Genomic DNA, 21,219 nt, shown 5'->3' on the forward strand with positions numbered 1-21,219 from the left:
GCTCTCAATGAACAGTTCTTGTACTGACGTTACTTCCAGAGGCAGTCTAGAACTCAGTAGCAAATGTTGCAACTGAGGACAAGACGATTTTTACATGCTACGCACTTCAGCAATCGGCAGTCCTATTCTGTCAGCTTGTGTGGCCTACCGCTTCGCAGCTGAGCTGCTGTTGGTCCTGGACGTTTCCACTTCAAAATAACATCACTTACAGTTGACTGGGTCAGCTCGAGCAGGGCAGAAATTTGCCAAACTTGGATATATGGCATCCTATGACAGTGGCACATTGAAAGTCACTGAGCTCCTCAGTACGACCCATTCTACTACCAGTGTTTGTCTGTGGAGACTGCATGGCTGCATATTTGATTTTATGTACCTGTTAGCAATGAGTGTGGCTGAAGTTGCCGATCCCATTAATTAGAAGGGGTGTCCACATTCTTTTGGCCATGCAGTGTTTTTAAATTGGTTTTCTGTGAACACTGCTTTCAGTCCCATTATCACAGTATTATCCAGCATAATTTAAAAAATATTCTAAAATCACAGAAGCCTTATTTGCAGCTGGTTTTTCTGTGTAGTTTAACAGTTGTGGAGGCCACATACTGTTTCAATATATCAATTTATTTATACATATGTAAACAGCCATGTATAGATAGGACCACAACACCTTCCCAGAACCAGGGCAATGGAACTTTGATACAGCATGGTGAAATACAGAATAGCTTGGCTCAGGGCAAGATTCAAACTGCAAATCCCAGACACACTGGGGCAACTACAACCAACCTACCAGGACATTACACCTCACATTTAAACCCCTAGAATCTAGACCACAGAACTACACTGCCACTGGACCCGATGGTCCTGCTCTCACAGCTTAGGAGTAGCCTTTTGCAGAAATTTAACATAGTATAATATATTGTAAATATATGAGCTTCTTGGTAATTATACTTTGTGGGAGAAGAATATAAATATATAACAGTATTTGAATGTAGCAATGTATGCTTGTCAAAATATTGTGAAGTCTTGCAATATCACAATGTACTATATTTTAACATATTTTTATTATTTCCTGTAAGGTTATTGTTACATCCTGAGATGCAGGGTTCTTTTAAATCAATGACTCCGATACCGATTAACTTTTTAAAGCAACTCACTTTATTTTCTCTTCTCCGTGCACACGTCTCTTTCTCTTTTGGCTGCCTCATTCAGACTGAACTCGCCCTGACCTTAGCAGCAAACTACCATTTACATTTTTAACCAATAAAAAGAGAGTGACCAAGCAAACGGCCCCCTTCAACTCATAATGACCCCAAACTGGTAATTTGTTTTTAAACACAAATACACCACAGTTATTCTGCAGCTCTGTGGTCCAGTTATTTAAAGCTGAGGTTTAAAGTCCTGCTTTGTGTGGTACAGAGGGACAGAATCCAACTTTTGGTTTTTTGTTTGAGAGAGACTTTAATAAACTCTTACCATTGGTTACAGATCATGTGGTTTAATGCACACACACCTGGTTCATGCACTGGCAAAGCACAGAGAGAAACAAATGTGTGCAGGTATACAGCTAAATGCTTTCTGGAAAACACAGACATGACAAAATGCACATGCAAACATCCTGGCACAGGGAAAGAAAATACAATGCTGTAAGGCACAGTGGGGGGGGGGGGAGTGGTAAATCCTGAAAAGCCACCATCACATATGGTAATATCCATACAGTTACTATAAACAGGGCTGAGACATTTTGTAGCACCAACCCATTGATCCGGATCCAAGGCACTAGCACAGTACAGTGACGTAACCGTGGAAAAACGTGCTTCAAAGCTTTCAACAAGTTTCGATCCCATTATTGTATTTTTAAAAAAACATTGCTGTGGCCAGATTAAAAATACTACAGCTGCAGTTATCAGTTGCATTCCACACGACATCCATGAGGAGCATTGGATTCGATATACTGTGGCAAGCAATCTCTCCATCAGTGGCACGTTATCGAGATGTACTCGCCAGCGTGTGCTCAAGATGGCGGGACGCTTCGGGTGAAGTGAAAACAAAAAAACAAGGCCTTGATAAGTAATCATTTCCAGCGTAGTTTCACATTCTTACAATAAAGACAGCTTAAAATAGTATTATTGCATAGATCTTTGTAAAGAGGAGTGAGACAGAGAGAAAGGGGGAGAGGGAAAAAAGATGCATAAGAGTGTTCAAATAATACTTGAAACAAAAATACATTTATTAATTGTGTCTCGACTATGCAAAAACAGCGCCCTTGTGTTCTCTAATGGTAATAATATAAACAGTAAACCACATCTACAGTATGTCAATGTTTCCAGGGAAAGAGACAAAGGTCGCACGATTTTACGCAGTCATATGACACAGAATAGCAAGACTGCATTTGCTGTCATCAGGCAGGCATGAGGGGGGGGCTGATAGGGTTCCCAATAAAACACTATGATCCAATGTAATACTGTAAGGGCTAAGGTACTCCAGCGATACACAGCAGGCTAGCACTGGGGCAGGGTGCCGAGGGTCTGTTTCTCTCAGAGACACACAAGCATTGTGCAGTAAAAAATACTGTGTTTTATAAACACAAGTGCTGCTGTAAATATTACAGGAGTGGCTGGATGCTGGAGGAGTGTTTGGAGGTGTTTTGGACATTCCAATGCCCCTGGTCGCCGGACTAATTAGCAATTCTTTCATGGTTATGTATAACATGTCAACACACTGTTTGTGTTTAAACAGCCCCTACAACGTACTACTTCCCTTATTGCCTGAAGATAACTGGTTTAAGCAGTTTGCTGTGCAGTGCATGGACCAGAACGTTTTCCCTCTCCCTCTATTTCTCTCATCATCTCTTTTCATCCCCTCACCTCACCCACTCTTCCCCTCCTCAGTCCTCTCCCCATCGCTACCTCCCTCTCCTCTCTTCTCCCCTGCTTCCTCACCACTACTAAGCAGGGAAAGCCCCACCCTGTTCTGCCCCCCGGGCCCACCCCTGGATGGCAACTGGCTACGTGGCTCAGGGGACACGTCCACGTGGGCCCTCTGATGAACGAGGCCCTTCCGGCCTTGGCTCTGGACCTGCCTCCGTTGCCCTGGTGACCTCCGCTGAGTGGCAGCCAACTGGAGCTTGGGTGGAAGTGGGAAAACAGCATGAGCACCACAAAATTTCTCCATCTCCAAAAAATGATTGCCTTTTCAATAGAAGGCCAGTCACATGGAACAGATACCAGACTGTGAGGCCCCTCCTGGAACTAGGATGAGCCTTCCAGCAGATACGACACTCTATCTGTTCTGTTCTTCTCTTCTGTCGTTCCTCACCTGCTCTTTCTCGCACCCTCTGCTTTCCTCCTCATCCTGCTCACAGATGGACTGCATGAGGGAGAACAGGTTCATCCTCCTGCTCCGGCTCGGACTCTTTAACACCTGATAGAGAGGGAGGAAGAGAAAGGGGCCCATCCGGAGAGGGAGAGAGAGTGAAAGAGATGCAGCGAGAAGGGAGAGATGGAGAAAAAGAAGGCAAAGAGTTAAAGTGTTCTTCTCAAAGACTTTGTCACATTTATGTGACTTGCTGCAATAGTCGCTGCAGATGTCCTTTTGCACATGCAGACCCTATACAGCCAATCACAAGACCCACGCAGCACATGCAGACCCTGTACAGCCAATCACAGGGCCCACACAGCACATGCAGACTCTACAGCTAATCACAAGACCAAAACAGCGCATGTAGACCCTACAGCCAATCACATGACTCACACAGCACACGCAGACTGTACAGCCAATCACAAGACCCACACTGCACATGCAGGCCCGGTACTGCCAAGCAGATGGAGAGAGTGAGATTAATGTGGGGTGGAGGTGTAGAGAGAACTGCTACCGTGTCACTGTCCTGGAGGTGCATAAGTGGGGTGTCCTGACGGGGGAAAGGGGTCAGGGGGTGACTCTGCTGGGAGACAGAGGGAGGAGCTGGCTCTGGGAACACCTATGCAGAGAGAGAGAAAGAGGGGGCGAGAAGGGGAAAGAGGGAGAGAGAAGAGTAGCAGTGTAGTTTAGCTGCTGGAGCAGTAATGGCAGTTTATTACTGTAACACTGGATTATTTACCCAAGTCACATGATGGTGCTAACAGATCCATACCTCCTTTTCTTCCTCCTCCTCTTCCTCTTCCTGTTCTTCTGGGCTCTCCTCCTCCACCTCTTCTTCCTCACTTTCTCCTTCCTCCTTGTGGTTCTGCAGGGACTGTTTCCTCAGCTCCCGTGACTTCCTCCTCTTCCAGAGGGCGCTGTGGCGCTGCTGACTAAGAAAAGAAGAAGCCGATACATACATGAGGACACGCGCACGCACACGCACACACACACACACACACACACACACACACACACACACACACACACACACACACCTGGCCTGCAGAATCCCACTGTAAATGTGTAGTTGCTTCAGGAAGCCTTCGTTGGGCTTTATCACATGACGTCTCTCCATGACGTAGGCCAGGGCGTAGTCCAGCGGCCACTGTTGCTGCTTCATGGCATAGGCCACCACGGTAGAGGCTGAACGGCTAACACCCATCTTACAGTGCACCAACACAGCTTGTCCACTCTGCCTAAAAAAACACCATACCAAGAACACTCAGATAGGCTAAGATATACCATTACAGACTCAGAGAGATGCTAAAGATATCAAACACCAGCACAGACTCACAGGGAGATGCAAAAGATATCAAACACAAGCACAGGCTCGCAGGGAGATGCAATAGATGTCAAACACAAGCACATGCTCGCAGAGCGATGCTGAAGATATCAAACACCAGCACACACTCTTGATGAGATTCTAAAGATATGAAACACCAGCACAGTCTCACAGGGAGTAGCTAAAGATATTAGACACAAGCAAGGCTCTCAGAGAAATGATAAAGATTCTCAGGCAAATGCTAAGGTAGGTTGTTGACACTGGATTTAAAAAAAGGGACGGGCGGGCATTATGAACAGAATACTTGGCTATCTGTTTATATACGATCTGTGGAATGAGCAAAACCTAACCACACATTTTAAGGAAATTAGAAATCCAACCTGGATGGATATTTTTGGGCCCAAAAAGAAGAACTGTCCAGGAAATGCCCTGGTTCAGCCTAGCTAAATATATCAAAATATCCACACGTCAGCACAGGCTCTCAGACAGATACTAAAGATGTCAAACATATACATCGGCACAGATAAAGTTGTAATGCTCAGTGCAGGATTTTGGCAGGCCTGTTACCCTAAACAAGGCATGGCCATGGAAGCGTTTTGAAACAGTTTGACTTTTTTTGTCTTTGCTTAGGGTGCCAGTCAGGGCTAAGCCTGACAATGGAATATTTTTTAGTAGTCTGGTTTTAAGTATAGGATGCCATTTGCATCAGTCATGCCATACACAGGATCAATGTATTAAAATAAATGGGCCATGAAAATGACTCCAAATATCTTTCTCATGAACCCTTAAATTAACCAAGTAGGAGAATAATGCAGTAATAAATAAATTCAAGGAAATGTTTATACTATAAAACAAGACATTCACATAAAGCAAGCATGAAACAGAATATCACAAAAAATCACCCCAGATCAATTCAGTCCAGGATTTTTGTGTTAAAGAAGAACAAAAAACAAAAACTACGTTCCACGAATTACCGATTTCTGGGTTGACATGTAATTTCCAGGCGCTTATTCAATTGTTCCGAACGATAGTTTGAAGGGTAATTACACCCTAGATTTTTTTTTTAGCTGTAAACATGCTTGAAAATCTACTTTATAAAAATTTTAATCTATGTCATTTCAAAACATTTCTGAAATTATGTAATTTCATTGGGAAAATGTAAAAGAATAAATTAATGAATAAAAACATCTGGCTGCTGCCTTCTAATGTTAGAAAAATGTTTTCTGCATTCCACTCTGGCCCCGCCCCAATCACAATATTTGAGTACTTCTTTGGAGATATTACTATGTTCTGTAGAGGTCAATCAAGATAGCCAGTCAGAAAATTGTTGTCGCCCTGAAATTCTTCCGTTTACTTTTTAATAAGATGGAACACTGCTGGCACCTGATTGACTAGACTGGTTTCGGCTTCTCAAACCGGAGAAATATGGCGGCCTGTTCATAAACTCACTCATATTCCACCTAAATGGTCCACAAAAATGTTTCTGAAAACATTTGAGGTGAGAAAGAGGCCATGTAATTCTTGAATCGTGGTTCATATTTGACCTGAAATGACTAGTTTGATAGTCCTGCGTCCTGGGGTGGGTGGAGTTGGTGTGTCCATCTCATTTACATGAAGTATTCTATATGCAAATTATTTGTACAGCGTAGTGGTACCTGGCTCATGAAACTCAGATCAAACATAAGTCTAATCTTATCTTATCTTATTTTATCTTATCTTTATCTTTATCTTAAAAGACACACCAACTCCACCCACCCCAGGACGCATTTTTCAGAATTGTGTAGTAGGCTCAGCCAGGCTGAAAGAGTGAGTGCAATTACTCTTTAACAATAAATAAAATTCATTTGAGAATCAAAAAGTGCATCATACTAAACGGAAAATACCATAATAGCTTAATCCTAAATTAACAACACATTTACGGTAGACTCAATCACGCAGTTAACAAGAAGCCGTTGGTTCACCTTACCACAATAAAAAAACAACAATACAGTGTAAATTCATGCCAAAGATAGACCACACTTTTCACAAGAAAAGAAAAACCCATGATACAACAAAACAGTTGGAATGAACAACTAACAGCCCCCAGAGTGAGTCAAGTCAATTGGTCGGTCAGTCGATGACTTGTAGAATAGAAAGCTGCAGGTCAACAACTTATTTATTTATTTATTTACATTTTCTTAAGATCTGTAGTATCCACACATCCACAGATGTTGCAATCCAGTTGGTTACTGTTTGCAATAAATTTTACAGACTACACAAACTGACCGCCTAATACAGAAAACAAAGCCAAAGACAATTCCGACAGTGCATTTTAGATGGGTTTCCTCCCACTTCCCTGTTGACTTGTGCAGTTTTTCCACCGAGATTGTGGGCCTAATTAAAGGTAAGACAGGAGCTGGACAGGTAAAAGAGGGAAGGCCATCCGTGTCCATTTTCGACAGTCACAGTTTAAGGGGGGGACAAGGGACCTGAGTGGGAAGTGAGGGGTGGAGCTGTACCTGGCTGTGTTGATGAAGTTGTAGGTGGTGTTCCAGTGAGACAGCAGGTCGGTGGACTCCACATCATACACGCGGATGTTCATGTAAGTGAAGGAATCGGGGAAGAAGTTGTCTATCTCCATGGTAATGTTCAAAATGTATCCCACACTGCCCACACAACAAGAGCATGTTATTAATGTATGTTATACACGTACTGTTATCAACCAGCATGTTATTACTAACATGTTATTACTTACACACACACACACACACACACACAAACACACGCACAATGGGCCTCATTCACTAAGTTTTTCAAAAACTATTCTTATTTTTGTTCTTAAAAAAGTTCCTATGAAAAACCAATATGGGATTCATGACATGTGCAGACCTTTGTTTATGTGCATATCCCAGGTGTATGAGATGACTGTTTGTATATTTTATGCAAAATCTTGTTCATGTGATTAGCATAAGGAAACAACCATGAACGAATACCGATAATACAAAAAATTATGAATGCTGAATTGTTCATAGAAACGTTCTTAAACATAGTTTATGTTCAAATTTGATTATATGCATGTTTCCTGAATGAGGCCATTATCCTTGTCTAACACACACACAAGCATGCCTGTACACACCCCACACTCACACACATACACACACACACACACAATCTCTGTCTGTAAGACACATACACATGCAAGCATACATGCACACACCAACCCTCACACCCATCAAAAAGCTCGAATGGAAAGTATTACTTGTTTTTCTGCAGCTCTTCAAAATTGGCAGCGTTCCATTCAGAGCCCTGGAAACGACAGGCAGTCTCAACCTAATCTGAATCCAAATCAAAACTGATTTCATTCTGATTTTGAATAAAAACTGAACCCAGTCTAAAATTGAATCAAAACAGCCACAAGGTAAGTTACTTTAATGTATTGTCATTAGGACTGTTTAAAAACAGAACAATAGATACTCAAATGGCCTGAAGGATGAGCTCTCATATTTACAGTGTTTTAATGACATAGATGTATATAACATTATGACCACTTCTGGGGTAAGCCAGTCTGCTGCACTTGCACAAACACACAGCAGAAACTTCACTGCATATACTACCATCTTAAGTGTTGAAACCAGAGAAAGGAACTCTGCCAGAGATGCTGTTCACACATTCGCCCTAATTCACGTCAGAAAGAAGTGTACTTCGAGCTGCCCAGTCTACTCTACATGGGGCGACATAGCTCAGGAGGTAAGACCGATTGTCTGGCAGTCGGAGGGTTGCCAGTTCAAACCCCGCCCTGGGCATGTCGAAGTGTCCTTGAGCAAGACACCTAACCCCTAACCTCAAACTGCTCTGGTGAATGAGAGGCATCAATTGTAAAGCGCTTTGGATAAAAGCGCTATATAAATGCAGTCCATTTACCATTTACTCAGAAGTCATTTTAGGTTATTACATTTCATTTCAACTACCTGTGAATTTAAATTTAGTTCATGACTTCAACAGTGGCCATGACGTTCTACAGGTCATTTTCAATTAATTAATAAACGTGAATTCATTTTCTGAATCGAACAAATTGTAATAGTGTAATTGACTGCCTGTTGTTAAGATTCTGCCATCATTTACCTGCGTTTCGATGCCAGATTGTGGGGGTCATCCATACTCAAGAACTGTGCTCTAACAGGATGAGTTCCCCACTTATATAGCCCACTCCGCTGATAATATTATAATCACTTACATAAGCAACAGGAAAAGAATTACAAGACTGAGCTGAACAGGGTTGATCACAAAATGGTGTCGGGCACACCTGGGTCAACTAACCATTTGAAATACCTGATCTAAAGAGACTTTGTCCCCACCAGTTAAATTTGTGCAATTACTGACAGTTTTAAAGGAAACATCCATTTTCTCTGGTATTCAGAACTAAATCCTTATTTTCAAGGTGCAGTTTGGGTTAGTTGAAATGTTTTGTTGAAAATACTCAGGAATCTGTTTTTATATCTAAATAAATTTCAGAAATGTCTAGGACTGCTCTCAAGCCTGATAACCCCCCGTCTCAGAGCATGCAGATGTGGGTCTCTCACCAGGTAAAGGTAGTCAAATATTTTGGAGGGTTTGTCCATCTGGGCCATGGTGACCATCATCTCATTGTCAATGTATTCCTTGTAGTCCTTCATGTCCATGCCAAAGCTGTTCTCCAGTGCTAACCGCACCTGTGATCACAAACAGCATCACACTGCATAAAACCCTGAGAGCATTGCACAGCACCCATGAATACCACTCTGAATATCACAGTCTGCCTGATCCATTCAGATTCAAATGTAAAAAAATCCAAAATTACCTAAGCATTCTGTAATTGATACAAGTATTAAAACAGACAAATGAATGGAAGACTAAATGTAAACATGGAAACTGCAACTGCTCAACAAAAGTTCTGTCTCTGCCTTTTCTGACTGTAAGAGCATGGCCACTGAGCCAGTACTTTCATCGAATCCATCTCCGCTTTGAAGGGAATCTCTCAAAGAAGAGATTCCCTTCAACTGTACAGTCTCTGTTCATAGCCATGAAGTCAGATGCCTTTGTATTCGGTGTCTGTTTCACAGGTCAATATAAATGAGAAAAATGTTTTTCTGGGTGGCATGGTGGTGAAGAGAGTAGCACTGTGACATCACAGCCAGAAGGTACCAAGTTCAAAATCCTGGCTGAGGGTCTTTCGGTGTAGAGTTAGCATGTTCTTGTCATGTCTGTGTAGGTTTCTTCCAGGTACTCCGCTGTCCTCCCACAGTCCAAAGACAAGTAGGTTAAGTTCATTAGAGAATCTAAATTGTCTGTGGGGTATAAATGTGCGAGTGAATGGTGGGTGGGCCCTTGGATGGGTTGGTGACCTGTCCAGGGTATATTCTGGCCTTTCACCTAATGTCTGCTGAGATGGGCTCCAGCACCCACCCGCCTCAACACCGTGACCCTGGCCAAGAGCAACGATGCTCTCTAACTGAACCTGTTTTCTGGTGATGTTTTGTAAATGTACCTGTTTGAAGGTGACGCACTCTGTGTCTGATTGAGGATGAAGGTCTCTAAAACTGTGCCTGTCTGCAGGTGATGTTCTCCTATTGCAATTGTTTGCAGGTGACTGTCTTGTGGAAGAGTATGTACAATTAATTGAGAAACTTGGAGCTGACCTCTGAGCGAACTGCGCCAAAGAGATAAAAAAAAAGATCCAAATCAAAATAAAATTGGGAAAACATTCAGGGAGAATGCATTATCCGAGTGCTGCTGAATATGGTATTTGTATTTGGCACCATCCCTACTGTACAGACGAGGCCAGTATGCAGGTGATGGTCTCTAACTGTAGGGTGAATTCAGCAAATGTGGGACATCAGCAGAAGTGGGACACTTAAGCTTTGCATTACTCTGCTATGTACGAATCAACAGACAATAAAAAAACATTCTTGAATTATTGCTACAACAGTTACTGTCATTAAACAATTGTTTTTATTGGACTGACATCTTTACAGTGGGCGTGGTCAGTAAAAAACGTTTTTGTAAACAGGTAGGGTGGATTCAGCAAATGTGGGACACTTTTTGGTAGATTCAGTAGGAGACTATCAAAACTACTCAAAGTGTGCCTGTTTACAGGTGATGTTCTCAAATGGCGCTTCTCCATTGACCAGCACGGCACAGTACAGGACGGCAAGCATTCATATCCTACCCGTGCCGTGTTGCCTGTTGCGCTTCTCCATTACACAACATACCCGTGAAGGTAGGAGGAGTCATGGGAGGAGTAAAGCGTCCTAAATGTGTAATAATTAACTTTTGTATGTATTTCTATACTCTGTACTCTCGTACGTTTTCTTGTATGGGGATGGGACGATATGAAAACAATTTTCACCGTCCACCACGTTTTGGCAATGTTCCAACACTCTCGTCATCACTGTTGCATATATCACAAAAACTATTACACTACTAACTAACGATAACATTACAGTGTGAAATATCCACATTATATAATACCACTAACCTATTTAAAGACACTCAATTTAAAAAATAACATATATAACCTAAATATTTGAGCAGTAATACTTACATTATGTGTTACGTCTTCGCTATCACAGAGAGAATGCATAAGTGAATGCGATGATAAGAAAATATTCGGTTACGCTGACCTATAAAACGCTATTCCAAAAGAAAATTTAGATATGTTATACATTATCAGAAAGCTTATACTCTCACCTACTGAATAAATTAATTGTCAATCAAGCCAGACTGTACTAAAAAGGCGTAAACAACACGTGGTATTGTGCACAGCTCGTTATTTACGAAGGTACCCAGGCATCACAAATGCGCGTATATTTAACAAACGGATTGTCCAAGACAATATATGACCACTCAGTCTCAAAAGGAACATCTCTACGCATAAAACCAATGGTAAGGTTGTATATTTATTCAATATTTAGTCCCAGATATTGACTGTAGAATTCGCTAGTTAAGGTTACTCTCTCTTGCTGTTGTGGTATTTAAAAATGGCGGTTGCTGCCGGTGAACAAACTGAACATGGGATCACGTATTTGTGACAATTTCCATTGACCAATCAACAGTCTGCAGCACGGATAGTACCTTTGGTACCTACCCCAGAGCAGTAACTAAAACCGGCATGGGTACTTGCGGCCCGGTACAGGTCAGGTGGCAGTGGAGAAAGCAAAACAAAGCGGGAGCACGGATTACGGCATGGCACGGCACGGTGGTAGAGAAGCGCCTGTTTGTGTGCCTGTGTGCAGGTGATGTTTTGTAACTGTAGCTGTTTGGAGGTGATGGTCTCTAACTATCTGTTTGAAGCTGCGTATCTCTAACCATGCCGGTCTGTAAGTGATGTTCTCTAACTGTACCTGCTTGCTGGTGATGCTGTCCAGGTCCTCAGTGCTCATGATTTCTCTCAGCTTGACCTTAATCTTCCTCTCCACTGTAACTCTCTCTGAGCTGCAGAGAGATGAAGGAGGGGGAAGAATAGAGTGAAGAAGGGATAACGGAGGGAAAGAAATAATTAAAGAAATAAAAACACGGGGGGATGCAGAGGTAAGGACAGAGAAGGAATAAACACAGCAGGAGGAAAGGATGGATGAAAACAAATGATGGAGAGAGCATGATGGAGAGGGAAACAAAAAGTGAGAGAGAGAGAGCACATGAGCACAAAACATTTTAAACCACAGCCTCCAGCATGTCCCTTCCTTACTGAATTAAATGGCAGAAATAATCCACAGTGCTCTACAGCCAATCGCAGGCACGCTCACCTCTGCTCCACATCAACCTGCCTCACAGACTCCAGCCCTGTCATGGCGTCCCACTCGTTTAGGCAGTGCCGGTCTGACTCCACCTGGCTGGCATAGTTCTGGGCCCAGTCCAGACCACAGCTGGGGATAACTGCGCCCTTCACTGCCCGCTCACAGCACCCGTGCAGTGCTTGCAACACAGACCTACAGTAGCAAGGCATGTGAGGGAGCTTTCAGAGTGCAGGTGGCTCATCCACAATCCCATCCAATTCATTTAGAGTCAATGCAACCTCATTCCTTGAGGGCAGCCTGTTATTTTGCATTACAGTGCATTTGATCTGACATGAACAACTAAGAAACAGATAGTGAGCTCCACATGGCACGCAGATATGTTCATGCTTACCTGAAGTGCAGGAGTAATAACAGCCAACTCTAGTTACATTTTAGAGTGAAGAATAACAAGTATCAGTGGAAGGTAGCACAGGATTATTTAAAGGTGCAGTGTGTAGAATTTAGTGATATCTAGCGGAACAAACTTGGCAGAAATGGAATATAATATTCATAAGTATGTTTTAATTAGTGTATAATCCCATGAAAATAAGAATCGTTGTGTTTTCGTTACCTTAGAATGAGCCCTTTATATCTACATATGGAGCGGGTCCTCTTCCACGGAAGCCGCCATGTTGCACCCCCACGTTTCTACAGTAGCCCAGAATGGATAAACGGCTCTAGAGAGGGTCTTTCGCGTTTTTTTTCGCATTTTGAACTTTGGTGAGTGGCGCGAATGCACCGGTTGGATAACGAAGTGAAAAAAGAGACTGGCTCGAGAGGCTACTGGTTGAAAGACGAAGAAGAAATAAGAGACTGAGTGGTCATATATTGTCTTGGACAATCAGTTTGTAAAATATACGCGTATTTGTGATGCCTGGGTACCTTCCAAAATAGCCGTGCGTAATACCACATGTGTTGTTTACGGTGTTGTTGCCCTTTTTAGTACAGTCTGGCTTGATTGACAATGAGAGTATAAGCTTTCTAATGATGTATAATATGTCTAATTTTGGTTTTGGAATGACGTTTTATTGGTTAGTGTAATCGAAAGTTTTGTTATCATCGCATTCACTTACGCATTCACTCTGTGGTAGCAGTAAAAGACACTGCACCTAACGAAACGTTGTCAACAATTTTTCGTAATTTCTTGGAAAATACTTTATTATTTGATTATTGAGTGCTTCTGGGTATAGCTAAGCCATATGTTTGCTGATAGATCTAGCTGACATCGTTTTCTGGTGTAAGACAGAAGTGGATAGAAATATATAATTTATTTACTGCCTCTATCTATTGAAAACAGATAAGATTTCAGCATTGCTATGTAAGTATTACTGCTCAAAATATTTCGGTTATTTTTTAAATTGAGTGTCTTTAAATAGGTTAGTTGTATTTTATAATGAGGATATTTCACACTGTAATGTGAGCGTTAGTTAGTAGTGTAATAGTTTTTGTGACGTATCATGTCTTTCTATGATTTACCATGCAAAGCAGCTAACATTAGCTAATGTTAGCAATAAAAGGCTACCACAATGCGGAATAATTAACAACCATAATCGCTATCTTACTTGTAAGCTATGACCTATAGTTTTACAGACTAAATAACTAAATAAAATTTATAAATCTATCAAGGAACCTCATCACTTGACACTTGGCTACTCGATGCTGTCGTAGATGATGACATCATTTTTGGAACTTACAGGCCACCATAGCTTCTCCTCCGTCGTTGGAAAGGGAGGGGTATTCAGTTGGTTGCAATATGCAACCTCACTGCTAGATGCCACTAAATCCTACATACTGTACCTTTAAGGTAGCACAGGATTATTTAAACTAGGGACTTGGGGGGCAGGGAGGTCAGAAAATGAAAAGGGTAGGGAAGAGCAGACTACCAGGATGGAAGCTTTCAGGGCTTCCTATAATAGTGTGAACACTAATGAAGTCTTGTTAAAAAAAGTTGTAGTAAGGGTGGCTTGGGACAGTGGGGAGTGAAGGAACGGGAGAGTATGCGTAGACGTAAAAATCTAAATGTTAGGAGTATAAAATATTTTTTAGAACTTGAGGCTGCTATAAATAGGGGAGTTTATGGCATATTTGGGATTACAGAGACATGGCTTGGAGATGAGGATGGGAATAAATATAATATAGAAGGGCACAAACTCATTAGGAAGAATAGATCCAGTAAGAGAGGTGGGGGTGTAGCTCTTTATGTAAAAGAAAATTTTAATGGGCAGAAAATCCCAGAAATTGACCTGTGCCTAGTGAGGATATATGAATAAAGCTCATAGGGGAACATGAAAAGGGCCTTACGGTAGAAGTGTGTTACAGGCCGTCAGCTTCAGACAGTAGTGTGAACTCAACACTCTTTGGAAAAATAAAACAAGCTTGTCAGGATTATGAGACCACTATTATGTGTGACTTCAATTACCCTGCTATTAATTGGGAAATGATGACAGGACAAGGAAAAAGTAAGGAAGAATTTTTAGATGTTATAAATGACCTTTATTGGCACAGTATGTCAATCAGACCACAAGAGGGAAATCAATTCTGGGTCTGGTGCTATGTATTGATCCGGGCAGAATTTGTAGCATAGAGGTAATTGAGCCAATTGGGACTAGCGATCATTCTGCAGTTAGATTTGATGTATTATGGCAAATTAACAAGGTTTCCTGTAGGGGCAAAATTAGAAATTTTAGATGAGCCAATTTCAACAAGATGCAAGAAAATTTAAGTAATATTGATTGGGTGAAACGTATTAACTTTGATCGCACTCACATCAGTAGTCATGAAGTGTTTTGAGAGACTGGTCTCACAGCACATCAAATCCAGCCTCCCTCCCATCTTTGACCCACATCAGTTTGCTTACAGAGCAAATAGGTCCACGGAAGACGCCATCACCATAGCTCTTCACACCGCGCTGAGTCACTTAGAACACCGGGGGAGCTATGTAAGGATGCTCTTCATGGACTTTAGCTCAGCATTCAATACAATCATTCCAGACATACTAGTCGGCAAACTGTCTGACTTAGACCTCCCCCTTCCCACCTGCACCTGGATAAATGACTTCCTCACTAACCGCCCACAAATTGTTAAACTTGGCCCCCACCTCTCCTCCACCCTCACACTCAGCACCGGCTCTCCACAAGGCTGTATGCTGAGTTCATTACTCTATGCTCTATACACCTATGACTGCACTCCAACCCACCCCACCAACACCATCATCAAATTTGCGGATGACAACATTGTATTTGGCTTATCTCAGGAGGAGACGAGTCGGCCTACAGAGATGACGTCCAGAAATTGACAGTGTGGTGTTCAGGAAACAACCTGACACTGAACACCACAAAAACAAAGGAACTCGTCATTGATTTCAGGGAGCACAGAGCAGACCCTGCCCCACTCTAGATCAACGGGGGCTGTGTGGAAAAGGTTCCCACCTTCAAACTTCTGAAAACCCACATTTCTGGGGACCTCTCTTGGTCTGCAAACATCACTGTGGTTGTTAAGAAGGCACAGCAGCAACTACACTTCCTGAGAGTGCTCAGGAAAAACAGGCTGGGAGAAAAGCTGCTGATGGCCTTCTACCGTTCCTATATCGAGAGTGTACTGGCATATTGTATCTCAGTATGGTACACTGGCTGCTCAGCAGCAGACAGGAGAGCTCTTCAGAAGGTCATCAACACCGCACAGAAAATCATCGCTGCCCTCTGCCCTCCCTGGAAGACATCTCCAGCTCCATTTCTGCCAGTTATTCTATTCTATAACTGCAAGACTGTGAATGAAAAGTGGGGTAGGTTCAAAATGGCTATTCTTGAGGCGCAAATTAAATTTATTCCAAAGGTAAGGAAAAGTACGTTGAAGAAGCGCTCCCCCAGTAGAAGAACAAAGCAGTACAGCAGAGTTTGAGGAAAAAAAAACTAAACTGTATAAGGTATATAAAGATGACACCACTGAGAGTAATAAGGGCCGAATATTGTAACATACGTGCTAAGGTTAAAAAATAACTACGGGAAGCCAAGAGGCTCTTTAAAAGCCAAATTGTCGTAAATGCAAAAAGTAATCCTAAACATTTCTTTCAATACTGTAGTAGGAAAAGGAAAGTCAAAAAGGATATCAGGTGCAGCAAAACTGAAGAAGGAGCATTGCTTTCTAAGAATAAAGATATTGCTGATGCCTTAAATAGTTATTTTGTTGAGAGTTTTACTAGAGAAGAGGTTACTAATAGACTGGAAGGCATATTCAGTACTCAGAAAATCTTATCAAATATTGAAATAGAGGATAAAGACGTACTGCATGAATTACTTTAACTGAAGACAAACAAGGCAGCAGGTCGTGATGGCATATACCCAAGAGTACTCAAAGAGTTAGCTGAGATCATTTTTAAACCATTGGCAGGTATTTTTAGACAGTCCTTAGAAACTGGAGAAATACCAGAGGACTGGAAGCATGGTAATATAATACCAATATATAAGAAAGGGGACCGTACTGATCCAGGAAACTACAGGCCTGTAAGTTTAACTTGCATAATATGTAAAATACTGGAATCTTTAGTTGGAAGTATTTCTTGAAAATAGCAACATCCTAAGGGATAGCTGGATAAAGGTTTTCGTAAGGGATGGTCATGTCTGACAAACCTTCTAGTATTCTTCGAAGATGCTACCAAGTGTTTTGATAATAAGAAGGTGTATGATATTATTTACTTTGATTTCCAAAAGGCATTTGGTATAAGGTACCACATGAGAGACTTGTTAGTAAAATGAAGACAGTAGGAATTAGAGGATGCATTTCAGAGTGGTTTCGGAACTGGCTACAGGGTAGATCACAAAGAGTAGTAGTAGGAGGGATATTATCTGAGCAGGGAGCTGTTAGAAGTGGAGTCCCACAGGGATTGGTGCTGGGACCACTGCTCTTCCTCATTTTATCAATGACTTCGACAAGGACATTGATAGTACATTCATCAAATTTGCAGATGATAAAAAACTGGGAGGCCCAGCTAATAGTTTGGAAGCTACTAAAGTAATCCAAGGAGATTTAAATAAAATCCAGAAGTGGGCGAAAACCTGGCAGATTAAATTTAATATAGCCAAATGTAAAGTTCTGCATTTGGGAAATAAAAACATTAGGCAGGATTACTTTATGGGAGGAAGAAAATTGGAATGTGCTCAGTTTGAAAAAGACTTGGGAGTAATGGTTGATCAAAGCCTTTCTGGTTCTAGGCACTGTGCTGTAGCAATAAAAAAAGGCCAACAGAATGCTGGGATATATAGGGAAAAGTATTGAGTATAAATCCAAGGAAGTTATACTTATCTCATACAATACATTTGTTAGACCACACTTAGAGTATTGTGTGAGGACCATACTACAAGAAAGATATAGAGGCTCTAGAAAAGTTCAAAGAAGTGCAACCAAATTGACTTGGTATGAAAGATAAAAGCTATGAGAAAAGACTTACGATGCTTAACCTCTTCAAGCTTAGTAAAAGGAGATTCAGGGGTGATTTGATTGAGGCTTTTAAATTCATAAAGGGGGTCAAGTGAACTACAAGAGATTCTTCAGGTAGAGTTCTGAGAACAAGGGGACATAAATGGAAATTAACAAAAGGTAGATTCCATACAGACATTAGGAAGAATTTTTTCACACAGAGAGTAGTCAATGTGTGGAATAGCCTGTCCGGTCACGTAGTAGAGGCAGAAACTCTGGGGATTTTCAAGACTAGGCTTGATTATGATACAGTGTTAGATACTATCTAGTCTGTAGGAAATAATAGCACTAATTTAGTTAGGAAAACGGCGAACATTGTTGGGCTGAATGGCCTGTTCTCGTCATTACGTTATGTTATGTTAGTCAAATGATTAGGAAAGTGGGCTAGCAACTGAAGTTGCAGGTTTGATTTCCAAATGGAGCACTGATGCTTTACCCTTGAGCTAAATGTACTTAATTACTTCAGTAATTATCCGACTGTACCAATGGATCGTATGGGGGGAAGCCCAACAGATAGAGTCTGCTAATTACCTAAATGTGAATATGAATGTAATATAAAAAAGAACGTATAATAAATCACAAGAAACTAGGTAGATATACAATTTAGTTTGGCAGAATTTGACCTTTCTCCCCCCAATCAGTGTGAACTTTCTGCAACAGTAAGTGCAGATTTTTTTCCAGACTCAAAATAATTACATAATCTACAAGCTAGCCAACTTGAAAAGTGAGTAACCATTACCAATTCAATGTTTCTGTTAATACTGTCTGGTAAATCCTGCTTGGATTAATTTAAATTCTGAACATTAATTAAACATGTCTCTAAAATCACGTTTAAGCCTAACTGCCAGTTATTTAAAGAGGGCTATTTTGCAGTCGTGCACTGCCAAGAGGACATGTTTAGGAGAGTCACTGTAAAAGACTTCCGAAATCTATCTGTTGTTAGACAAGAGTGTAAATGACAACATTCATACCCTTAACAAGCTTAGTGTGGCTGGTTGAAGATAAACAGTGAGCTCTGCCAGGCCTGTGTGCACAGAATATGACATTGCGAATATTTACTCCACAGCTGAGACTCACCACATTGTCTGAATGGACTCAGGCTTGAAAATCCTAGTCTCTTCTGCTGAGGTCACACTGAACCCACTGGAGGGGGGGGGGGGGGGGACAGGACAGAGAGGGGAGAGAGAGGGGGTAGAATGAGATAATTCATCTTTGTTAATGTTTATATGTGTAAAAATGTACAAATGTATTTCCTGCATTTTGAAATTGAGTTTTCTGAGAAAGGGAGGGAAGAAAGCTCTCCACAGTTCGGGGCCGAGACCGGGAGCTAACACCGAGAGCGCAGTTATGATTTTAGTTTCGTTTTTGTATTGAGCACTGAAAAAGAAAGTAAAACGGCGCGACCACTGTCCCATGCACCGTGCCCGTGGCTGACCCGCCTTCCCAGCCAGGTCCAGCTCCTCCAGCATCCCAGCTGAGGATTACTTCCTTCTTGACCTTCGAAACGAAACTCATATTTGCGCTCTTGGTGTTAGCTCCCGGTCTCCGCCCTGAACTGTGGTGAGCAGCACACCTTTAAGCACCTGGACTGATTAGCTAACGCAGCCCAGACGCGTGTGCTATCTCCACCAGCCGGTGCAGCCGAGACCAATCCGCCTCTCAGGCGGAACGACTGCCACAATAGCAAACGCAGGAAATAAACTCATCTGAGAGGTTTATCATTCAGTGCAATAGGAAGAGCGGTCTCTGTTTCTGAGCAAATGTTGCACTCAAAACTGGTGCGATAGTTAAAGTGATTGGAAAGTGGCTGAATATAGTTTAAAAAACCATAAATTATCACAGAGGGATGTTTCCACTACACATCCACCAAATATCTATTCAAAGTAATGGCAATAACGGTAATAACACCACTTTCAAATCGGGCATAAAATCCATATTGAAAAAACCTAAGGATTGTATGGGCGTGGTCGGGAGCGAACTTCTACCCCACCTCCCCAGTGAACTCCTCCCAAATGATCACACCCAGAAGTAACCAAACATGTGGCTAAACAATCAAAAATCAGATATCCCCAATGCTCAACAGCACCAATTGCAATTTGTAAAACATACACAGAAAATTGCACAATTCTGTCGCATTCAGTTGTATAAATTCCACCTTTTAACCCAGATTCTGTGATTCAGTTTGCATTTTCTGAAAAACGGGAAATATGAGCCCATACTGTAAATTATACAGTATATAATCTAATAACCCACAGTAACCTACCCCACAAAGGAAAACAATTAGCAATAGTCTACACCCATCTTCTCCATGTTAGAGAATTGTTCCAGTACATACTATGGGAAATGTTCTGAACTATTCACATGCAGATGCCTCCTTCTTGTGGAAGTAGTATGTAGTATTTAGCCTATTTTAGTACATAGCAAGGTTATGAAAGACACTTGATTACGTGGTTTCATTGTTGCTAAGTTTATTAAAACATGCTTTGTGATGAGACCATTAAACATTTTAATTTTTAAGATTGCTCTTAATGACTCAACTTTTCGTTCTTTGTTTGCCTGGAGAGATGTATGGCTGTAAGCAATATGATTAATAAGTTGATTGTTAAATTTAACAAAATAATTATCTGTTATTTAATGCGTATTAATCTAGATAAATAAGATGATGTTGTTCTTACAATCTTCCGAACACAGTTAGTAAATGTAGCTATACTAGAAAAAGAAATAAACACTGCAAGTTTGTAAGAAACTTTATTTCTGTTATTTCTGTGCAGTTTTACAAGAAATGCCAGTAAAGTACCTGAACCTAATTTTACAAGCCTGGAACTTTACTGGGGTTGTTTTCCAAGGGGTGTACAGTGTTCTGTTATTAGGATGGCAGGTATACCATCCAGCCAAGTTACGCTTTGGGGGCATGCCCCATGCTTATACAGCACCGAGAGTTTGGCACTTTTCAGGGTTCCCCACAGAAATAACCACAACAACCACAGACTCTCAGCCCTAAAACACATTTCTGTACATTCTGACCCCATTTCAACAGACAGATTCATAAGCAACTTCACACGTCCACACAATAAAGCCTCAAACTAAGGGAATTTAGCATTTTCTCCTTCTTCTTCCTGCCATAAATGTGCCTAACCCACAAAGAATATGTCTCCCCATTACTCATTTTACGTACATCAACCAATAAAACATCAGATACAAACACAAAATGGACACATACACAAGTGCACACGTTTAAACAGTACAACTTTGCAGCTCTGACGTCTACTTCCTTTGTAGCTA

The 21,219-nt window shown here is 41.5% G+C and overlaps 1 protein-coding gene across 3 annotated transcripts in view; it reads right to left on the reverse strand.

Moving 5' to 3' along the window:
* Positions 1 to 1,426: 1,426 nt before the first annotated feature.
* Positions 1,427 to 21,219, reverse strand: part of si:ch211-203d1.3 (protein phosphatase Slingshot homolog 3) — a 57,913-nt gene continuing 38,120 nt past the window's right edge. For 2 of the 3 annotated variants that reach the window (XM_064344060.1, XM_064344062.1), the window contains exons 7-17: positions 19,015 to 19,080; positions 12,436 to 12,618; positions 12,034 to 12,124; positions 9,235 to 9,363; positions 7,914 to 7,960; positions 7,174 to 7,320; positions 4,389 to 4,589; positions 4,124 to 4,283; positions 3,866 to 3,970; positions 3,310 to 3,414; positions 1,427 to 3,117 (exon numbers count right to left, since the gene is read on the reverse strand). In XM_064344060.1, coding sequence (XP_064200130.1) covers positions 2,860 to 3,117; positions 3,310 to 3,414; positions 3,866 to 3,970; positions 4,124 to 4,283; positions 4,389 to 4,589; positions 7,174 to 7,320; positions 7,914 to 7,960; positions 9,235 to 9,363; positions 12,034 to 12,124; positions 12,436 to 12,618; positions 19,015 to 19,080 — 1,492 coding nt within the window. In that variant the 3' untranslated portion in view covers positions 1,427 to 2,859. The remainder of the gene's footprint in view (positions 3,118 to 3,309; positions 3,415 to 3,865; positions 3,971 to 4,123; positions 4,284 to 4,388; positions 4,590 to 7,173; positions 7,321 to 7,913; positions 7,961 to 9,234; positions 9,364 to 12,033; positions 12,125 to 12,435; positions 12,619 to 19,014; positions 19,081 to 21,219) is intronic. The other variant, XM_064344063.1, reaches the window with a different exon arrangement.

This window comes from Anguilla rostrata, chromosome 7, assembly GCF_018555375.3.
Source record: "Anguilla rostrata isolate EN2019 chromosome 7, ASM1855537v3, whole genome shotgun sequence".
Classification (NCBI taxonomy): Eukaryota; Metazoa; Chordata; class Actinopteri; order Anguilliformes; family Anguillidae; genus Anguilla; species Anguilla rostrata.